General features: G+C 44.9%; 1 protein-coding gene across 1 annotated transcript in view; it reads left to right on the forward strand.

The window, feature by feature from the left end:
• smg5 (SMG5 nonsense mediated mRNA decay factor) overlaps nucleotides 1-21,045 on the forward strand; it is a 76,818-nt gene that overhangs the window by 15,117 nt on the left and 40,656 nt on the right. Inside the window, exons 3-10 of the mRNA XM_059980231.1 lie at nucleotides 1,977-2,100; nucleotides 3,122-3,278; nucleotides 7,055-7,144; nucleotides 7,989-8,078; nucleotides 11,046-11,124; nucleotides 12,514-12,639; nucleotides 14,140-14,208; nucleotides 18,093-18,304. Coding sequence (XP_059836214.1) covers nucleotides 1,977-2,100; nucleotides 3,122-3,278; nucleotides 7,055-7,144; nucleotides 7,989-8,078; nucleotides 11,046-11,124; nucleotides 12,514-12,639; nucleotides 14,140-14,208; nucleotides 18,093-18,304 — 947 coding nt within the window. The remainder of the gene's footprint in view (nucleotides 1-1,976; nucleotides 2,101-3,121; nucleotides 3,279-7,054; nucleotides 7,145-7,988; nucleotides 8,079-11,045; nucleotides 11,125-12,513; nucleotides 12,640-14,139; nucleotides 14,209-18,092; nucleotides 18,305-21,045) is intronic.

Here is a 21,045-nt window from a genome sequence, read left to right on the forward strand (position 1 = left end):
ACCCTCCTCTCCACTGTGAACATCTATGCTGTTCAAGAATTGGCTTCAACAGTCACCTCTAAACACATCGGATAAGCTGCACAAAACTGAGGGACAACCAGTGCATTACGATACATAATAAAAACTATAATTACAATATGAAATGTATTTTAAAAAATTAAATAAGTAGTGCAAAAAGGGAGGAAAAATTACTGAGGAAGTGTTCATGGGTCATTGTCCATTCAGAAGTTTGGAGGGGAAGAAGCTGTTCCTGAAATGTTCAGTGCATCTCTTCAGGCTCCTGTACCACCACCTTGATGGTAACAATGAGAAGAGGGCATATCCTGAGTGGGTGATGGATGCCACCTTTTAGAGGCATTGCCTTTTGAAGATGTTCTCAGTGCTGGTGAGGCTACTGCCTGTGATGGAGCTGGCTGAATTCACAACTTTGTTCAGCTTTTTCCGATCCTATGCAATGATGCAACCAGCTAGAATGCACTCCACGGTCCATCTGTAGAAATTTGGGAGTGGCTTTGGTGACATAGTAAGTCTCCTGAAAGTCCCAATGAAATATAGCCACTATCATGTTTTCTTTGTAATTGCATCAATTTGTTGGGCCCAGGATAGATCCTCAGAGATGCTGACACCCAGGAACTTGAAACTGCTCACCCTTGTCACTTCTGACCCCTGTTCCTTGACTTGCTGTTCCTGAAGTCCGCAATCAGTTCCTTGGTCTTATTGTTGAGTGCAATGTTGTTGTGATACCACTCTCAACCAGCTGATCTAGCTCACTCCTGTATGCCTCCTTGCTACCGTCTGCACTGGGAATTGAAATTCTGATGGAGGTGGAGAAGGAATTACTAAAGAGGCACAGCATGGTGGCGTAGCAGGTAGCATAATGCTCTTACAGCACCGGTGACCCACGTTCAGTTCTCATTGCTGTCTGTAAGGAGTTTGTACATTCTCCCCATGACTGCATGGGTTTCCTCCCACTTTCTAAAGACATGCAGGTTAGTAGGTTAATTGGTTACCTGAGTGTAAGTGTGGGCTCCTTGAGCCGGAAGGACCTGTTACTGTGCTGTAGAGAGTTGTTGAGCCCACCTAGTCTGTGCTGAACTGCTATTCTGCCTAGTCCATTGACCAGCACTCCATACCCTTCTGATCCAAGTCCTTAACCCAGACATCTCTTAAATGTTGCGATAAATGTTTTATCTCCAAAAAACCAAGTTGTCGTCCAGAGCATCCCGCGAAGCGCAGTTGTCAGTACTGATCTCTCTCCACGTACCCAGCATCCCCCATTGCTGTCTTGCTCTTGTTATTTTGGCTCTTGAAGTCCAGACTCAGGAGACGCGACAGTTTTCTGCCCAAGGCTACACCAGAGAACTTGCCATTTAGTTCTCTATCTCATGGTCATTTTGTCCTCTTAGGCACTGAGACTTTATTGATCCCGAGGGAAATTGGGTTTTGTTACAGTCACAACAACCAAGAATAGTACAGAAATATAGCAATAACCAACAATTTAATAATTAATTAATCAACCAACAATTAATTATAATTAATTAATCAATCAATTAATAACGCTAATAATTGAATAATAATAGGTAAATTATGCCAAGTGGAAATAAGTCCAGGACCAGCCTATTGGCTCAGGGTGTCTGACACTCCGAGGGAGGAGTTGTAAAGTTTGATGGCCACAGGCAGGAATGACTTCCTATGACGCTCAGTGTTGCATCTGGGTGGAATGAGTCTCTGGCTGAATGTAATCCTGTGCCTAACCAGTACATTATTGAGTACATCTACATCTACAGTACATTTACCAAACTTAAAAAAAAACCGTTTTGTATAATGCTTATACAGATCAAATCATTACATAGCGCTTTGAGGTAAAACAATAATGAAGAGTAAAGTGTATCTACCGTAAGAGGTAATGCGTTAGGCCATTTGGCCCATCTATCCTGTGCTTCTGACAAAGCTGTGTTTGTGTTCTCCGCCCACAGGTTGAGGGAGCTCTGCGTGAAGCTCATGTTTCTGCACCCGGCAGAGTACGGCCGCAAGGCAGAGGAGCTGCTGTGGAGGAAGGTTTACTACGAGGTCATCCAGCTTGTCAAAACCAATAAGAAGGTAGTTCTGATTTCACTCTGTCCTCCACAGAGGGCAGCATCTCCTGGTAGCCCGCCATTTAAATTCCCATTCTGACATTTTGGTCCATGGCCTCTGCTACTGCCATGATGAATGAGGCCACTGTCAGGTTGGAGGAGCACACCTCAAAGGGCCTGTACTGTGCTGTAGTGTTCGATATCATAAAAGCTGAGGGGACTGGCCCTCGGCCTGGGGAGTTGATACCATAATCTTGCCTCCTGTTGCAATTCTTGCCCTTGAAGCAGTTAACCAATTCGAAGATTCTTGCCAAATGCACTTCTGCTAGCCTATCAGCTAGCTAATCCCAAATCACAACTTCTTGCTGTGTCAGAATAAACAATTTTCTTCTCCTTTCTGGGTTTTTAGATTCTGTTTCAAACTGTGTTTATCATTCTGTTAAAACCACCATGTCTTTGAGCACCTACTAAATCTCCCCATAACCTTATTAGGAAGAGTGTCTCAGATTCCTGAGCTTTCACTCATCTGTTGGAACTGTTTATTTAACTCTATATCAAGCAGTTTTTCAAAGTCTTGATATTTTTAGCTCAAATTCATTGTCATAGAAATTGTGGGCAGCACAGTAGTGTAGTGGTTAGCATAACAATATTACAGTGCCAGTGACCCGGGTTCAATATCTGCTGCTGTCGATAAGGAGTTTGTACATTCTCCCCATGATTGTGTGGGTTTCCTCCGGGTGCTCTGGTTTTCTCCCACTTTCCAAAGACCAACAGGTTAGTAGTTTAATTGGTCACATTGGGCATTGTGGGCTTGTTGGACAAGAATGGCCAATTGTTGTGCTCTAGATCAAAGTAAATGAATATACATATATGTGCTGCAAATAATTAGCTTTTTGTAGCAACAACACAGAACTTTACAAACATAAGTTAGCTAAGGAATGGTTGTGGTAAAACACAGAAATTTCTAGGGTTTCACTTGCAGTTCTCTTTTGAAACCCTCACTGTGACTCTGTCCCGATCTCACTGTCTTGTGTTCTCTCTTGCAGCATATCCACAGTCGGAGTGCCCTGGAGTGTGCCTACCGTACCCACCTGATTGCGGGCATTGGCTTCTACCAGCATCTCCTCCTGTACGTCCAATCCCACTACCAATTGGAACTGCACAGCTCCATTGACTGGACCCATGTCACCGACCCCCTGATAGGTCAGTGTTTTGACCCAGTGGGAATGTAGGTGAAGGGAGTTGGGGGGGGGGGGAAGGTGGTGGGATGGGTATCTTACTCTTCTATCATTGGGACTTTTTAAAGATTAGCTGTGTTTGTCACAGGAACATCAAAACGTAAATCGAAATATGTTGTTTTGAGTGAATGACCAACACAGGCTGAGGACGTGCTGGGTGTTTTCCGCAGTGCCGCCACACCTCTGGCACTAACCATGACCTGTATGTCTTTGGAATGTGGGAGGAAACTGGAACACCTGGAGGAAACCTGTGCATTCTCGATGAAAATGTCCAACACCTGACAGACAGTGGCAGGAATTGAACCCCGTTTGCTGGTGCTCTGAAGAATTGTGATAATCCCTGTGCTGCCATGCCATCGACACCTGGTGCTGGTATCAGGGAGCCCTGCTGTTTGATTTGGTTCTGAATGCAACCACAGTGGCTGTGCAAATGGCTCCAAGCGTTTGATCACACTTGTGGACTCTCAGTGACTCACGCTGTGTGTCTGGGGATGGTAGGTGGTTGGTGGGAGTATTAGTGTTGGGTCTGAAGGAGTCAAGGATTTTCCCGTGTTTTGGTAGAATGTGAGGTGGTCTTGAAGTACACTCAAAGTGAATTACCTGAAAATTGTTTTCGTAGTACAGGTATGTTGCTGCTGTTGCTGTATAACTCTTGGGTACAGTACAGTACCGGTGGGATGGGTCTGTCACTATAACATTGGGGTACAGTACCGGTGGGGGCGTGTCTGTCATCGTATAGCACTGGTGGGGATGGGTCTGTCGTCGTATAGCACTGGTATACAATACCAGTGGGGATGGATTTGTCACTGTATAACACTGTGGTATAGTACCAATGGGGATGGATCTGTCAGTGTATAATACTTGGGTACAGTGGAGGTAGGTCTGTTGATGTATAATACCTGGGTACAGTACCGGTGCTGATGGGTCGGTCATTGTTCAACACTGGTACAATGACCCATCTTGGGTACAGTACTGATGGGGATGTGTTTGTACCCTCCAGAAGATTGTTATATAGGAACAATCTGTTGAATAATACTGAGGTTTGAGGCCCTTTGTTGGTTGGAGTTGACTAAAGATTTGCCTCCTAGCTGTCTACATGATATATGAGTCAGGGCAGTATGATATGGGGAGCAAGCTGTTACTCATGCTGCAGGCTCCTCTCTCCATGTAGCTGATGAAACCAAAGGAACGGCAGAGGCCAATGCAGTTTGGCAACAGTGGTGTTGCAGGAGTTGCCAGTCAGCATTGAATTCAATGTAGGACTCTAGCTCTGGACTTTAACTTGGGGTTTACTCCCTAGGCTTTCCCTAATGCGTGTAGCTCCAAGGCAGCAGAGATTTGAAATCAGTTTTCCTTCTAGACGAGCTGCCTGAAGTGACTGGTACTGAGGCATCAATAACCCGCTGGACTTGGTAGCTGAGCCGCATGTGTAGACCAGGAGCTGGACTCAGTTGTCAGAGGCTATTTGAGATGCACACCATTGGGAGCATTTAATAAGTAGCGGGAGCTTATCCCACTACCATTATGCTGCTCCCCGCCCAGCTATAACAACCTTAAGGAAGTATATTGAGGTGTATTTATACAGTAGTGATATGTGAAGTACATTAGGGTATAGTGTTATACAGTAGTAGGTTAACACAGGGTACGCTAGAGTCGTAGTCATAGATTATTAACAGAAACAGGCCCTTCTGCCCTTCTAGTGTGCACTGAGCCATTTAAAACGCTTACTCCCATTGACCTGCGCTGGAACTATGCCCCTCCATGCCCATACCATCCAAACTTCTCTTAAATGTTGAAATCGAGCTTGCATGCACCACATGCATTTGTAGCTCGTTCCACGCTGCAAGTGAAGAAGTTTCTCTTCATGTTCACCTTTCACCCTTAACCTATGACCTCACCCAGCCTCAGTGGACATATATCCCTCATATTTTGGTATACCTCTATCAAATCTCTCCTTAATCTTCTACATCTCAAGGAATAAAGTTCTAACCCGTTCAATCTTCTCTTATAACTCAGGTCCTTCAGTCCCGGCAACATCATTGTAAATTTCTTTGTACTCTTTCAACATTATGTACATCTTTCTGTAGGCAGGTCCATAACTGCACACAATGCTCTAAATTAAGCAACACCAATGTTTCATGCAAATTCAATGTAACATCCCACCTACTGTACTCAATACTTTGATTTATGAAGGCCAATGAGCCAAAATGTCTTTTACGACCCTATCTACTTGTGACACCACTTTCAATGGATTATAGACTTGTATTTCCAGATCTCTTTGTTCTAGTGCCCTACCCTTCTCTATGTAAGACCTACCCTGGTTGGTTCACTGAAGTAAAATACCTCACGTTTGCATTAAATTCCACCTGCCATTTTCCAGCTGACCCAGCCTCCGCTGCATGCCATGGTAGTCTGCCTTGCTGTCCACTATACAGGTTCCCCTCGCAATCCAAAGGTAGAGCGTTCCTACGAAACCATTTGTAATCCGAAATGTCAGAAATCGAAGAAGCAGTTACCATTAATTTATATGGGAAAATTTTTTGAGCGTTCCCAGACCCCAAAAAAACTTACCAAATCAAAGCAAATAACACAAAACCTAAAATAACACCAACATATGGTAAAAGCAGGAATGATATGATAAATATACACCCTATATAAAGTAGAAATATTGTAGGTACGGTGTAGTTTCACCTTATGAAACTCGGGAAAACAGCGAGCCAAAATCGATTTTGAGAAAAAAAATTTGGCATGTACATACACGGGCAAACAACAGCCCGCACAAGGCTTCACGGTCACTGTATTCTTTCTCGGGGTAAACACACGTATAAAGCAGGCGTCTTTTTTCGTAAAAGCAAAAATCCTCTTTGGTTAGTGAAAACAGGTAGTAATGTAGGTCTTTCGGAACAGCGAGTTGTCGTAAAGCAAACGTTCAAAAAGTGGGGGCCAGCTGTACCCCCAATCTTGGTGTCATCTGTAAATCTGCTGATCCAGTTAACCACATTATCATCCAGATCGTTGATATAGATGACAAACAGTAACAGACCTAACACTGATCCCCCTGGCACTCCATTAGTCACACTGCATGCCTTATTGCTGTGGCAAATCTATCACCCTGGTCTGATAGAACATAGAACAGTACATCGTAAGGATAGACACTTTAGCCCACAGTGCTGTGCTGAGCCAATTAAATTGGTAATGAAATGTCGAACTAATCTCTCCCGCTTACACAATGTCTGTATCCTTCCATTTTCCTTTTCCTTGCATTCATATGTCTATCTAAATGTTTCTTAAAAGTCTTCAATGTTTCTGCCTGTACCACCACCTCAGGCTGTGCCTTCCAGACACCCTCCATCCTGTGCAAACACCTGCCCCTCACATTTCCCTTGAAATTACTCCCTCTCGTTTTAAAATTTCAACCCTTGGAAAAATATATTGTCTGTCTACTCTCTATGCCTCTCATTTTTACAAACCTTAGATTTCCCCTCAGCCTTGCTGTTCCACTGATAACAATCCAAGTTTGTCCAACATCGCGTGTTACCTCATATCCTCTAATCTTGGCAGCATTCTATTAAAGCTCTTCTGTATTCTCTCCAAAGCCTCGATATTCTTCCTATAATGCGTGACGATATTTCCAAGTAACTTTTCTACTTTCCTGTTCTGTTGATGCTGAGAGTCTAAAAACACTTTGAGTGTCTCTTCCATCTTGAAGATTTAAAGGTTTTGCCCCTCTCTCCTGGACAGGTCGTAGGAAGCTGGTTACTGCCTCTGGCAAGGAAATGGAATGGGCTCAAATGGCTTGTCACAGATGCCTAATGTACCTGGGAGACCTTGGTAAGTGCTGACTGAGCATGAGCCTGCAGTCTGCTTGCAACAAAGGTATACTATTTGAATTTGTTCTGTTCTCTGTGTGAGGAAGGAATTTTAAAGGAGGACTGAGGGGCAAAATCTTTTACACTGTGGCTGTATAATATGTTGTTATGTAATAACAAGTTTGGATGGTTCCAGTCTTTTCTCTAGGGTAGGGGAGTGCAAAGTTAGTGGGGTATAGATTTAGGGTGAGGCAGGAGAGATTTAAAAGAGACATGAAGGGTAACTTTTTCCAAATAGTTTGGAGAGTATGTGGAATGAGTGCTAGAGGAAGTGGTTGATACAGGTATAATGGTATCAATTAACAAGTGCATGAAGGGTGGGGCTTAGAATGAAATAGTTCTAACGGTCAGGGATTACATTGTGAGTTACTGGCCTGGAGACACCTGTTTACTAAGGGTTCTCTACTAAGATTGTGTTTTGATGTACATCCTTGTCCTCCCTCAACCCCCCCACCCTCCCCTCGTCCTCTCTCAGTCCCCATTCTCCCCTCGTCCTCCCTCAGTCCCCACCCTCCCCTCGTCCTCCCTCAGTCCCCACCCTCCCCTCGTCCTCCCTCAGTCCCCACCCTCCCCTCGTTCTCCCTCAGTCCCCACCCTCCCCTCGTTCTCCCTCAGTCCCCACCCTCCCCTCGTCCTCCCTCAGTCCCCACCCTCCCCTCGTCCTCCCTCAGTCCCCACCCTCCCCTCGTCCCTCAACCCGCACCATCCTCCACTGTTCCTCAATCACTGTCTGCCTCCACTAAATCTGTTTGTGGAATAGCAGGGTCGTTGCCATACCTTCATGTGTATTTCATCCTGCCTTTCAGCACGGTACCAGAATGAGCTGGCGGGCGTAGATACTGAGCAGCTGGCCGAGCGGTTTTACTACCAGTCGCTCTCGGTGGCACCTCATGTGGGTGAGTACGGTACTGTCTGGGAGAATGGGCTAGTCGGTGGTGCGGGGAGTCTCCAGCAGAGGCCTGTTCGTAGTAGCAGGCCAGCATGAGGGGGAAGCAAATCATTTCCTTGACACGAGCTTGAATTTTGCCAACCGGTGATCTTAGGGGTACATTTGTCTTCCTCTTCTCATTACTACAGTACAGGTAAACAAGAAACAGCCTACCTTGATGCCTTTCAGATTATTGTTGGGAACTTCAATCAGGCTTGTTTGAAAATAAATCTTGGCCCAATTATCATCAGCATTTAACCTGCTGCACAAGGAATCCCAACACACCTGACCACTGCCATATATTCTAAGGGACACCTTCTGTTCCATGTCCAGACTGCATTTTGAAAAATCTGACTGCTTGGCTGTGTTACTCCTACCTGCATATGACAGAGGCTAAGCAGTAAGGCTTTAGAGTTAAGGACCACAAAGAGGTGGTTGCAGGAGGCAAAGGAGCGGCTTCTTGGATTGCTTCGAGTCAGTGGACTGGGCAGTGTTCATGGACTCATCTGTATCAATACACCATGGTTGCCGTAGATGAGTGTGTCCCCACAATAATCATTCAGAGTTCCCCCTGACCAGATGACCTGGATAAACCATGAGATCTGCAGTCTGCTGAGGACCAGATGAGTAGCATTCAGGTCTGGGAACCAAGTAAAATACAAGGGGTCCAAGTACAATCTTTGGAAAGCCAATTTTGGACCAAACGTAAATCACTGAAGAACGCTTGACAACTGTGGTGGGGCTTGAATGCTATCATCTCCTACCAACTTTGCTCCCAGGTTTTATCCTTGCTTTGACCACCAAAATGTGGTGATGCCTTCACGAACTCCCACAGCCCCGATGACCCTGAGATTTCAGCCTCTGAAGCTGATGTGAGAACATCCTTCATGAGGCTGAACCCATGGAAAGCAGGGTGCTGATCAACTGGCTGGAGTGTTCGCCTATATCTTTAACCTCTTGCTTCGGCAGACAGAGGGTCCAGCACTTAAGTGACATTACGAAGAAAGCACAGCAGTGCCTCTAAAGATTGCTAAGTTTCAACGTCATCTAAAACTTTAGACAAAATTTTATAGATGTATGACAAATTGATTGGTTTCATCGTGGTCTGGTATGGAAACACAATGTCCCTGAACAGAAAAGCCTGCGAAAAGTAGTGGATATGGCCTAGTCCATCATGGGTAAAGCCCTCCCCACCATAGAGTACTTCTACATGGAGCACTGTTGCAGGAAAGCAGCATTCATCATCAAGGCCCTGCACCATTCAGCATCAACAGGAGCATCAGGACATATACCACCAGTTATTAACCCCTCAACCATCAACTTCTTGAACCAGAGGGATAACTTCACTCTTGCCCCATGACTGAACTGTTTCTACAACCTAGAGACTCACTTTTAAGGACTCTTCATCTCATGTCCTTGATATATATTGCTTATTTATTTATTAATTGTATTTCTTTTATTTTTTGGTGTGTACATGCGCATGCATGATTTTTTTTTCTCCAAATGGATTTTGGTTCGCTGTCCTCCCGATTTTGATAAGTGAAACTACAGCGTACATACAATATTTCTACTTTATAACAATATTCCTACTTTATATAGGCTGTGTATTTATCATATCATTCCTGCTTTTACTATATGTTTGTGTTATTTTAGGTTTTATGTGTTATTTGGTTTGATTTGGTAGGTTATTTTTTGGGTCTGGGAACGCACAACTTTTTCCCATATAAATTAATGGTAATTGCTTTTTTGCTTTACGACATTTCGGCTTACAAATGGTTTCATAGGAGCACTCTACCTTTGGATAGTGGGGGAAACCTGTATTTTGTTCAACAATTTTGATTCCAACATTTGAGTCTCTAGACCAGCATTCCCCATTATGTGTTCAGCATATAGATTAAATAAGTAGGATGTCAGTATGCAGCCTTGTTGTACTCCTTTCCCTATCTTGAACCAGTTTGTTGTTCCGTGGTCAGTTCTAACTGTTGTTTCTTGATCTTTGTACAAGTTTCTCATAAGGCAGAGCAGATGTCCAGGTATCCCCATTTCTTTAAGGATTTGCCATAGTTTATTATGGTCCACACTGTCAAAGGCTTTAGAGTAGTGAATAAAACAAATAAATACTTTGTGGGTACTAAATTCCCACACTCCATTCAGAAACAGCTTCTTCCCCTCTGTCATCAGACTTCTGAGCAGTCCATGAACACTGTCCCTTATTTCTTTTGCACAATGTATTTTGTAATTTCTAGTACTTTTGTCTTAGTTCTGTACTGCTGCTGGAAAGATAAGCTGTATTTGTCACATGTACATTGAACCATACAGTAAAATGCATCATTTGCATCAACAACAGCACAGTCCAAAGATGCTCTGGGGGCAATCAGCGTAGCCATGTTTCTTTCTGGTGCCAGCATACCCATTCCCACAACTGTCTAACCCTAACCCGTACTGTAAGTCCTGGTGGAAACACATGGTTATGGGGATAATGTACAAACACCTTACATACAAGTGGTGGAATTGAACTTGGGTCTCTGGCACTGTAATAGCTGCTCACTGCTGTGCCACTTGTCTCTTTCTACTGATACACAAGAAAGCACTGGAGGCTGCTGTCCTATGCGAACAATGTGCCAGCACATAGCGTGAAGTCGGAGAGGGCAGATTGCTTCAGGCTCCCAGCTTGTCAGTGTGAAAGGGAGAAGGTTGTGAGTGCTTTGGGAGAGAAGGCAAGTGCTTTCGGATGAGGGAGGAATAATTTGCTACCAGCATTAATCTGTGTGTAATATCAGTGAAAGGAAGTGAATGATGCAGCTTCCCAGGCAGTCTCTGTGGTTACTGCAAACGCAAGGCGAACCTGGAGCCCCTGATTGCTTTTGTTACTGAATTGTGTAGTTGCTCTAGGTTCAGTATTGCCTCTAATTTATTTTGTGCTCTTTCTTTCCAGGCATGCCCTTTAACCAGCTTGGGACACTGGCTGGCAGTAAATATTACAACGTGGAGGCCACTTACTACTACCTCAGATGGTAGGTTGTACCAAGAGTTTGTAACTGCAGAGCCCTCATAATTCTGATTCACTGTTACATCTGGGGTAGATGTGTGGAGGAAGGTGTAGGTGATATCCTCCCCTTGCAGCTCCTCCCTCTGGTTTCCCGCCTCCTCCTTCCTCTCCTCTGTTATCAGATTGCTTTCTTCATCCCATTGCCTCTTCTGCTTGTACCCTGCCAGCTTCTTTCTTAATCTCCGTACCCCACCACACACCTAACCCCTTCCCTGGTCTCATCTATTAGTTGCCAGCTCCTTCACCCCTGTTGCCCCCTTATTCTGGCCTTTCCTGGCTTTTCCCCCGCTTCCTTTCCAGCCCTAATAAAGGGTCTTGGCTCGAAACACCGACATTGGCCAAGGGTGAAAGGTGTTTGGGAAGGAAGGAGTGCTGTCTTGTCCACAGTGTTGTTAGGCTTTCTATAGTGTGTGTACCTCTGGCACAGTAAATATTAGAAGTTAAAAGAAAATTTATACATTACCATATCCTACCCTGAGATTCATTTTCTTACAGGAATTCACAGCAGAACACATCCATGTTTAAATAAACACTGCTTTCTGGTTCTGTTGAATAAAGACTGCTGGAGGAACTCGGCCAGATGGGTAGCATATGTGGCGGGAAACAGTCAATGCTTCACATAGACACCCTCCCCTCATGCTGATGGATGGTCTTGGCCCCGTGGCGTTGACTGTGCATTTCCCTGAATGGATGATACCTGGCCCGCTGGGTTCCTCCAGCAGTTTCTGTGTTGGTCTATACTTCTATAGTTTGTTTACTGAGGGTGTGTGGGAAGCTTGTTCTGTTACTGTTTTGCTGTTGTTGCTTAACATTGTGAACATGCTGTGTTGGCGTCGAAATGTGTGGCGACACTTGTGGGCTGACCCCAGCACATCCTTGCATGTGTTGGTTGTTAATGCTAACAATACTTAAGACCATCACCCCTACTTGGCCGGAGGCTGCTGATCACAGCTCGCCGAAGTCCTCTATCCTGTGTCAGTCTTTCAAGTCGTCCCCGGGTGTAGCTCAGTTTTGAAGATTCTTCCTCTGTCAGGGATATGGTTTTTGGAACTTCTGTTGGCAATTGTGTAGCTCTGGGTTTCTAGGGGTGGGGTTACTATCCCTATGCCCTACCCTCCTCGTGCAACCTGGCTCCATGGTGGAGATAATGCAAACAATGCATTTCAGTAGTTTGTCTTGATGTACGTGTGCTGGACCTGAAATCTGAACACAGCATTTAGCAAGTTGCTCATTATGCTCAGGGAGTCTGCATTGCAGTTGGTGTGTGTGTGATTTAAAGGGCATCTCCTCTTCTGTTTGTTCACCTTGACTTACTGTTGCATCTCTTTTGCACTCCTCACCATCCCACCAACAGCATCCACTCCGAAATGCCTTTCGAAGGAGCCTATGGGAACCTGAACCGGCTCTTTGAGAAAGCTGCCAAGGCCTACCACCAGATCCGCAGGACAGACACGAAGAAGCTGTCAGTGAGTAGGCAAAGGTGAGGTATATTGCTGCTCGTTCCAACACTGAACTCATTTCATCAGTAAGCTGGGAACCAGCTTGTTTTGGTGCCCTGGTGATGGGACTAACGCTGATACCTCCTGTGATGTTAGTAATGCCACAGGTAATTTTGGATCAGTGTTGTCAGTTAATACCTGTGCAGTGGCACTGCATCTCAGCAGATTATTAATGCAGAGTCCTCAACCAAATCATTCCCTATTTGGAGGTGCCACCAAATATGTGACATGAAGTCCCCTGCCCCTTCATTGAGCTTGAGCGAGACAGACAGGCAGCATCTATCGGGAGAAATAAACAGTCGATATTTTGGGTTGAGACCCTTCAGGTTGATGTGTGTGTTGCTCAAGATTTCCAGTCATCTGCAGAATCTGTAGTGTTGATGTTGGGAGTGTCTTCCTGCAGTCAACTGAGGATTACAGCCTGATGTCTCTCTTTAACCTGGGTTCTTGAGCCAGTGTGTAGTTACAGGGATATTCAGCATGGTAAAAGTCCTTTAGCCCAACTGGTCCATGCTGGCTAGCATGCTCACATAAGCTGGACCTATATGCTCATGTTTGGATTGTACATTTAAACCTTTCCTATCCAAGTATCTTTTGTACACCACCTCTACCACTTCCTCTGGCAGCTCATTTGATATACCCTCTGCCCTCTGTGTTGCTTTGGTCAAGATATTATTAGAACATAGAAAAGTCAGCACAGTACTGGTCCTTTGGCCCACAATGTTGTGCCAACCTTTTAATCTGCTCCAAGATTTATTCTAACCCTTCTCGCCCACGTAGCCCTGCACTTTTTCTTTCATCTTTATGCCTGTTGTCTTTAAGATTCTCCTCAATATCCGGAATGTATCTGTGTCTATGAACAGCACTGGCAGAGAATGGTGATAGAGGCAGGTACATTCTCTCTGTTGTTTAAAAAGAAATTGCCTCTCATATTCCCCTTGTACTTTACTCAATAACCTTAAACTCAGCCCCTCATGATAGCCATTTCTGCCCTGGGAAAAGTCTCTGACTGTTTACTTGATTGATGCTTTATGTATCAAGTCACCTTTCAACCTCCTTTGCTCCAAAGAGAAAATCCCAAGCTTGCTCAACCTTTTCTCATAAATCATGTTAAACCAAATCTGCATCTGCATTTACTTTTTCGTGTGGATGTGGTAGATGGCAATGTCTCTCTTTCCTGTGAACGACATGATTTTGGGACCCTGTAGCAAGGCAGTATAATCTGACAAAAATAGATCTGAGGTGAATGTACTGGTACTGCAGAAATGTAGAAGTTATAACTCCTGATGAAGGGTCTTGCCTCAAAATGCTGGCTCCTTATTCCTCTCCATAGATGCTGCCTGGCCTGCTGAGTTCCTCCTGCATTTTGTGTGTGTTACTGTGGATTTCCAGCATCTGCAGAATCTCTTGTGTTTAAAGTTTAGAACTTGTTTTGAGCAGCAGCTATGGCTGTAACTTTGACCTCCTGTATTTCCTACTAGGACGAGAGACATCAAGCGTTTGTTGGTGAGCTTCATGTACCTTCAGAGTTTACTTCAACCCAAGAACAGGTACGTCTCTCACTCCATTCATTGGTTCATGCAGTGTGTGTCTGTGAGCGACAGAATTTCCTTTACAAAGCAGCTCAGTGCCACACAGCCTGGGTTTCCTGGTTTGTGTTAGCGAGGAGCTGCTAAGACAAATTGCTGTTGGGAGTTACAGACTGATTTGCTGCTGGTTATCAACAAAGGGGAATGGGAAATGGTGCAGTCTGCGATTCCCTCTAGAAGGGATGTCCAATCCATAGCAGGGCAGGTGTGTGAAGATTGAGTTATGAAGCATCATTCTGCAGTTCAGAGAATTCATGTACAAGGCAATGGCATTAAATGTACAATGACCTATTGAATGGTAACCTGCAGCCCACCGGCTGGAAGGATGTAGAAGTGTTTTAAACAATAACTTTTAAAATGGGGAATTGAATATATAGAGTGGGTGAATTGGGGCACATTGGGACCAGTACATTTTGACCAGTTAAAAGAAAAGTCAAACTACTGTTTAACTGAGTAACGCATTATGAAATACAGAACAAATTAGAACGTTACCAATGCTACTACAGTACAATAAAGCTGTATTAGTTTCTAATGGTTATAAAACAGAGGAGTTCATCCAGTGTATGACACATTGTACTTTCTGATTGACTGAAAATGAACAAAATCAGCGCAGGCGCCTTGTGTAGATAGTGGACTGCCATCATGCATCCTCCAAATCTTCATTTTCATTGTAACATTGGAGGTGATTGTTGATGCCTTTAGATTCTTCACTAGTTCCTGACTTGAAGTCGTGAACTTCCCAGGCCTGAATGCTTGAAACTACAGTGGGCAAAAAAACAGTTCTGAATTGTTTTACAGCTTATTTCTTGCCAACTATTAGTGACAAAAATCATTGCTTTTTGAAAGAAGCACATGCAACTGACGCTGTTTAAAAACTGTTCACTCTGAGCACAGTGTAGTGTCTGAAGGCCACACAAGTGTACGAGACTGACTCCAGTTAAAACCTATTTATTAACATTCTTCTGTCCCAATTAGTAGGCATGTTGTCCCAAGTAAACTAAGGGAATCCTGGTTACTTTCTCAATTTTTGTTCTTTAAGATTTGTCCAAAATAAGCGGCGGCCCAGATTAACTGATGACCCAACGAAGTGGAATACATTGTATATTGTTTTGACAACTGCTGTAAATGTTGTGCTACGTGTTGTTATCCGTAAAACAACAACAATAAGAGGCAATGCCACTGCTGTGCTTTGAAAGTATCACCAGTGTGTTGTATTGTGTTAAGTCCATTACCCCTACCAGGGCATAGGCTGCTAACAACAGCTCATCAGAGTCTTCTATCCTGGGCCAGTCTTTCAAGTTGTCCCCACATGTAGCCCATGTCCTTGGTGACAGCTTCAAGGTTGCATCACCATGTGTTACTTGGCTGGCCTCACTTATCAGCCTGGCAAAGGTCCTTCCTTTCCCAGGGATAAGGTCTTTGGAGTTATTGTTTGTGTTCATGTAACTCTGGGTTTTTACGAGATGACGTTGATAGCCCCATGCCCAACACCTCCTTTTGCAGCCAGGCTGGGATCTGTCCGTGGCGGAATTAAGCAGTGATCAGGCAGAGGCCTTAAAGGTCAAACCCATGATCAGCAAGTCTTGGGGTAGGTACCCAGAGGTTGGCAAACTGGAGGGCAAAGGTCAAAGTCCAGAGCTCTGCAAGTGTGCAGAGGTTGAAGCTTGTCCAGAGGTCAGGGGCCTGATGTCTGAGAGGATGGGCCAGGGACTGAAGGTCATGGGCCCGACTGGATGCCTGTAGGTGGTCTGCCCTGAGTTTAAAGGCCTGTCGGTGTGAGTGAGTGGGTGGGAAAAGGGTTTGTTTTCCTGCTGTTGTTTGGTTATGTGCTGAACATTGTGGCCGTGCTATATTGACAGCAGATCGTGTGGCAAAACTTGCAGAGTAGCCTCTCCACCCCCCAGGACGTAAGAGTAAGACATAGGATCAGAATTAGGTCATTCAGCCCATCGAGTCTTCCCCACCACATCATGCCTGTTTTATTATTCCTATCAACCCCACTCTTCCACCTTCTCTATGTAACCTTTGATGCCCTGACTAATCAAGAACTATCAATCTGCTTTAAGTATACCCATCAACATGTCCTCCATAGTCATCTGTGGCAATGGATTCCACAGGTTCACCATCACCTTGCTGGAGAAACTTTATCCTTGTCTCTGTTTGAAAATGACATCCTTATATTCTGAGGCCAGAGATGATCTACTCTGAGGCTATGGCCTCTAGTCCTAGTGTCCCCAACTGGAGAAAAGATTTCTCCATGTCCACTCGATTTAAGCCTTTTAATATTCGATAGGTTTCAATGAAATCTTACCCCCCCCCCACCCACTTTTAAATTCCAGACAGTATACGCCCAGAGCCATTAAAAGCTCCTCGTATATTAACCCTTTTATTCCCAGGATCTTTCTCAAAAACCTCTTCTATGTGCTGTCCAATGGCAGCACATCCTTTCTTGTATATGGAGCTCAAAGCTGCTCACAACAGTCCAAATGTGGTCTCACCAATGCCTTAAAGCCTCAGCATTATATTCTTCCTGATATATTTTAGTCCAAGAAAGCAGAAGCAGACTTTAACATGTCACCAGCTCCAAGGCTGAAAGGTCACCCCCCCGATCCTATGCTGTAGGATTTTGATCTATTTTCTAGGGAGGATGACCTTTGCTCAGAAGGATATTTAACACTTGGTTTGCTTTTCTGGTCTCCAGACCCCTGTGGTGCAATGGCAAGCTATGCTTTTAAAAAGGCCTTTCTGCCCTGAGCTGTCTACATGCTTGGCCAGTTTGTTAACCCTTGCTTTACCACAACTTCCACACTATTTTGAGCTGTCTGTTCACTGGGATGGTGATAGAGAGGGACATGTGGTCACTGTGCAAAGCTGTTCTTGGGCCAGTGGCCTGTTGTTATGCTTTAAACACGGTGTGAGGAGTGTAGGGGATTCATTGGATGCCACGGTAGCACTGTGGTTAGTGAAAGCTTGTGGCGTCAACAATCCAGGCATCTTCTGTAAGGAGTGTCTGTACATTCTCCCCGTGGGAAGAATACTCTGGGTGGTCTGGTTCCCTCACACAGTCCAAAGAGGTAACAGGTAGGTTAATTGGTCATTGTCAATTGTCCCATGATTAGGTTAAGGTTAAATTGGGGTTGTCAGGGGCTGCTGGGTGGAATGGCTCAAAGGGCTGGTAGGGCCTATTTGCACTATCTCTTAAATAAATAAATTGAACTTATGGGGTGTGGAGGAACGATTAAGAGAGAAAAAGCATCAGTTAAAAAAGCATTAAAATGAAAGATTAGCTTTAATTGTCATATGGACATTGAAACATCCAGTGAAATGTGTCATTTTTCATCAAATCAAATCAGCAAAGATTGTGCTGGGCAGCCTGCAATTGATGCCACATTCTGGTGCCAACATAGCATGCCCACAACTTACCCTAACCTGTACGTCGCAGAATGTGGGAGGAAACTGGAGCACAGGGGAATTCCAAGCGGTCATGGGGAGAATGTACAAACTGTTTACAAGCAGCAGAAAGAATTAAACCCTGATTTTACAGCTGGCACTGTAATAACTTTATGCAAACCACACGCTACCATGCTGCCCTAGAATACCGGCATCCTAGTGAATAGATCAGACATGTAACCTTTCTCCCCCTCCCTAGGTGTGACAGTGTGGCTGGGTGTACTCAGTTTTGCCTAGGGAGCACTGTCCAGAATGCTCTGGGGAAACAGTGGGAACTAAATGAGGGTGGCTGACGGCCAGCTTAATATTCCGAGACTGCTCCTTGGTCCTGGTTGGATATGCAGTTCTCCACTCTGCTGATTCTGAATCATTCTCCCCATTCTCTCCTTCCGTAGTAACACTGCAGATGTGGAGGTGACCTCCATCTGCCAGTCGGTCCTGGAGGATTTCAACCTGTGCCTGTTCTACCTGCCCTCCAACCTCAATCACAGCGGCTCGAGCGAGGAGGAGGAAGAGTATGACCGGGGTTGCAGCTTCCTGCCCGACCTCCTCATCTTCCGGATGACGCTCATCTGCTTAATGAGCGTGCACAGTCTCAAAAAGACCGGTAGGTAGATGGTTACCTTCCTGGTGGGATTGGAAGGAAGGTAGGTGATTGGTTCACACAGAATCAGTATCAGGTTTATTATCACTGACGTATGTCATGGAATTTATTGTTTTGTGGCAGCAGTACAGTGCAATATGTAAAAAAATTACTATTATTTACAATGGGAAATATATTAAAACATTTCTTATTTCTCACTGTACAAGGAGAAGGTAGTGAGGTAGTGTTCATGAATTCATCACAGTTCAATAGACAGTAGGTGCAGGAATAGGCCATTCAGCCCTTCTAGCCAGCACCTCCGTTCACTGTGATCGTGGCTGATCATACACAATCAGTACCCCGTTCCTGCCCTCTCCCCGTATCCCTTGACCCCGCTATCTGTAAGAGCTCTATCTAACTCTCTCTTGAATGCATCCGGAGACTTGGCCTCCACTGTCTTTTGGGCCAGAGCATTCCACATATCCACCACTCTCTGGGTGAAAAAGTTTTTCCGCATCTCTGTTCTAAATGGCCTACCCCTTATTCTTGAACTGTGGCCTCTAGTTTTGGACTCACCCATCAGCGGGAACATGCTTCCTGCCTCCAGCGTGTCCAATCCCTTAATAATCTTATATGTTTCAATCAGATCCCCTCTCATCCTTCTAAATTCCAGTGTATGCAAGCCCAGTCGCTCCAATCTATCAACATATGACAGTCCCACCATTCCGGGAATTAACCTTGTGAACCTACGCTGTACTCCCTCAATAGCAAGAATGTCCTTCCTCAAATTTGGAGACCAAAACTGCACACAATACTCCAGGTGGGGTCTCACCAGGGCCCTGTACAGCTGCAGAAGGACCTCTTTATTCCTATACTCAATTCCTCTTGTTATAAAGGCCAGCATGCCAATAGCTTTCTTCACTGCCTGCTGTACCTGCATGCTTGTTTTCATTGACTGATGTACAAGAACACCTAGTTCAGAAATCTAATGGTAGAGGGCGAAAAAGCTGTTCCTGAAATGTTGAGTGTGGGTCTTCACGATCCTGTACCCCCCCCCCCACCCGATGGTAGTAATGAGAAGAGGGTGTGATCTGGATGGTGAGGGTCCTTATCATCTTCAGGCAGCTTATTTTGAAGAAGTCCTTGATGGCAAGGAGGGTTGTGCCCATGATGGAGCTGGCAGAGTCTACAACCCCCTACAGCTCTATCTGGTTCTGTGCATTAGAGCCTCAAAGAAAGAGATGACGTAGGATTGGACGATGTAGAATCCTTGTGGGTAGAGTTGAGAAACTGGAAGGGTAATAAGCCCGATGGGAATTGTATACAGGAGAGTTAGGATGTTGACTACAAATTACAGCTGGAGATAGAAAAGGTACTTAAAAGTGGCAATGTTACATTACTCATGTGGAATTTCAACGTACAGATACGAGGGGTGATTGATAAGTTCGTGGCCTCAGGTAGAAGGCGTCAATTAGAAACCTAGCACATTTACCTTTCCTACACGTACACACTTAGTCCAGCGGTCATGGAGCGTACGGATCCCTTCTTTGTAGGAGTCGGTGTCTTGGACCTCCAGACATGGTCCACAGCATGGGGTAATTGATAAGTTCGTGGCCTAAGGTAGAAGAAGATGAGTTATTAACTCTAAACTTTCTGCATAATCACTCAGAGTTGAACAGCACTTGCATGTAACGAGAGCTGTATAACTCATCTCTTTCCACTTAGGCCACAAACTTATCAATTACTCTTGCTGTGGACCACCTGGAGGTCCAAAATGGTGTTGTTACATGCATGTGCAGTTCAACTCTTTGAGTGATGATGCAGAAAGTTTGAAGTCCTTAGGACACGAACTTATCAATCACCCCTGCTGTGGACCACTTCTACAAAGAAGGGGTCTGTATGCTCCACGACCGCTGGACTGAGTGTGTGCATATAGGAGGGGACTATGTTGAAAATAAATGTGCTAGGTTTTCTAAAATTGATTCCTTCTACCTTAGGCCATGAACTTATCAATCACCCCTCGTATATTGGGAAAATCAGTTTGATGCTGGATTCCAAGAGAGATAATTTGTGAAATGCCTCTGAGATGACAGCTTGTGGTTGAGCTCACTAGGGTACCAGCAATTCTGGATTGGATATTTCAAAGTTCAAAGTATGTTAGAAACTACAGTATGTAGTTTTAAAAACTACACAACCTAAAATTTGTCCTCTTCACAGACTTCCACGAAACAAAGAAACCCCCTAGAACGAGAGAACCATCAAATCCGCGAATGCCCTCTCCCCCTCCCTTTGCAGAAGCAACAACAAAAAACATCAACCCCCCCCACCCCACCTGCACCTGCAGAAGTACCGATCCTCTTCCCCCATGCCTCACCACGCAAGCAACAGCAGAGCCCATTGATCCAGAGTCCATCAAACTACATATAGTCCACAAGCCAGCACTTTGGTATCTCAGACAAGCTCTCTCAGTCCAGCAAGGGGGAGGGAGGTCACTCCTGCAACAATGAGAGCAGAGACCAGCCAACTCGCTGTTCCGATGTTCTGCTCTTCCATGTTGCTTCTCTAAACCCCTTGTCTTGAGGGGGGAACCGCTGAAGTACAGGAGCCGCCTTCTGACCTCAGCCGGTGATTAGCAAGCACATTGTCTGCTGTCTCAATGTCCCACGATGCTTCAGTTGGTGGAATTGATGAGGAACCAGGTCGCCCACAGGACTGCTTCCTGACTTGCAGCCTCCCAGAACAGAGGGTGTGCTTCTTCCAGGTCA

The sequence above is a fragment of the Hypanus sabinus genome, chromosome 9, assembly GCF_030144855.1.
Source record: "Hypanus sabinus isolate sHypSab1 chromosome 9, sHypSab1.hap1, whole genome shotgun sequence".
Classification (NCBI taxonomy): Eukaryota; Metazoa; Chordata; class Chondrichthyes; order Myliobatiformes; family Dasyatidae; genus Hypanus; species Hypanus sabinus.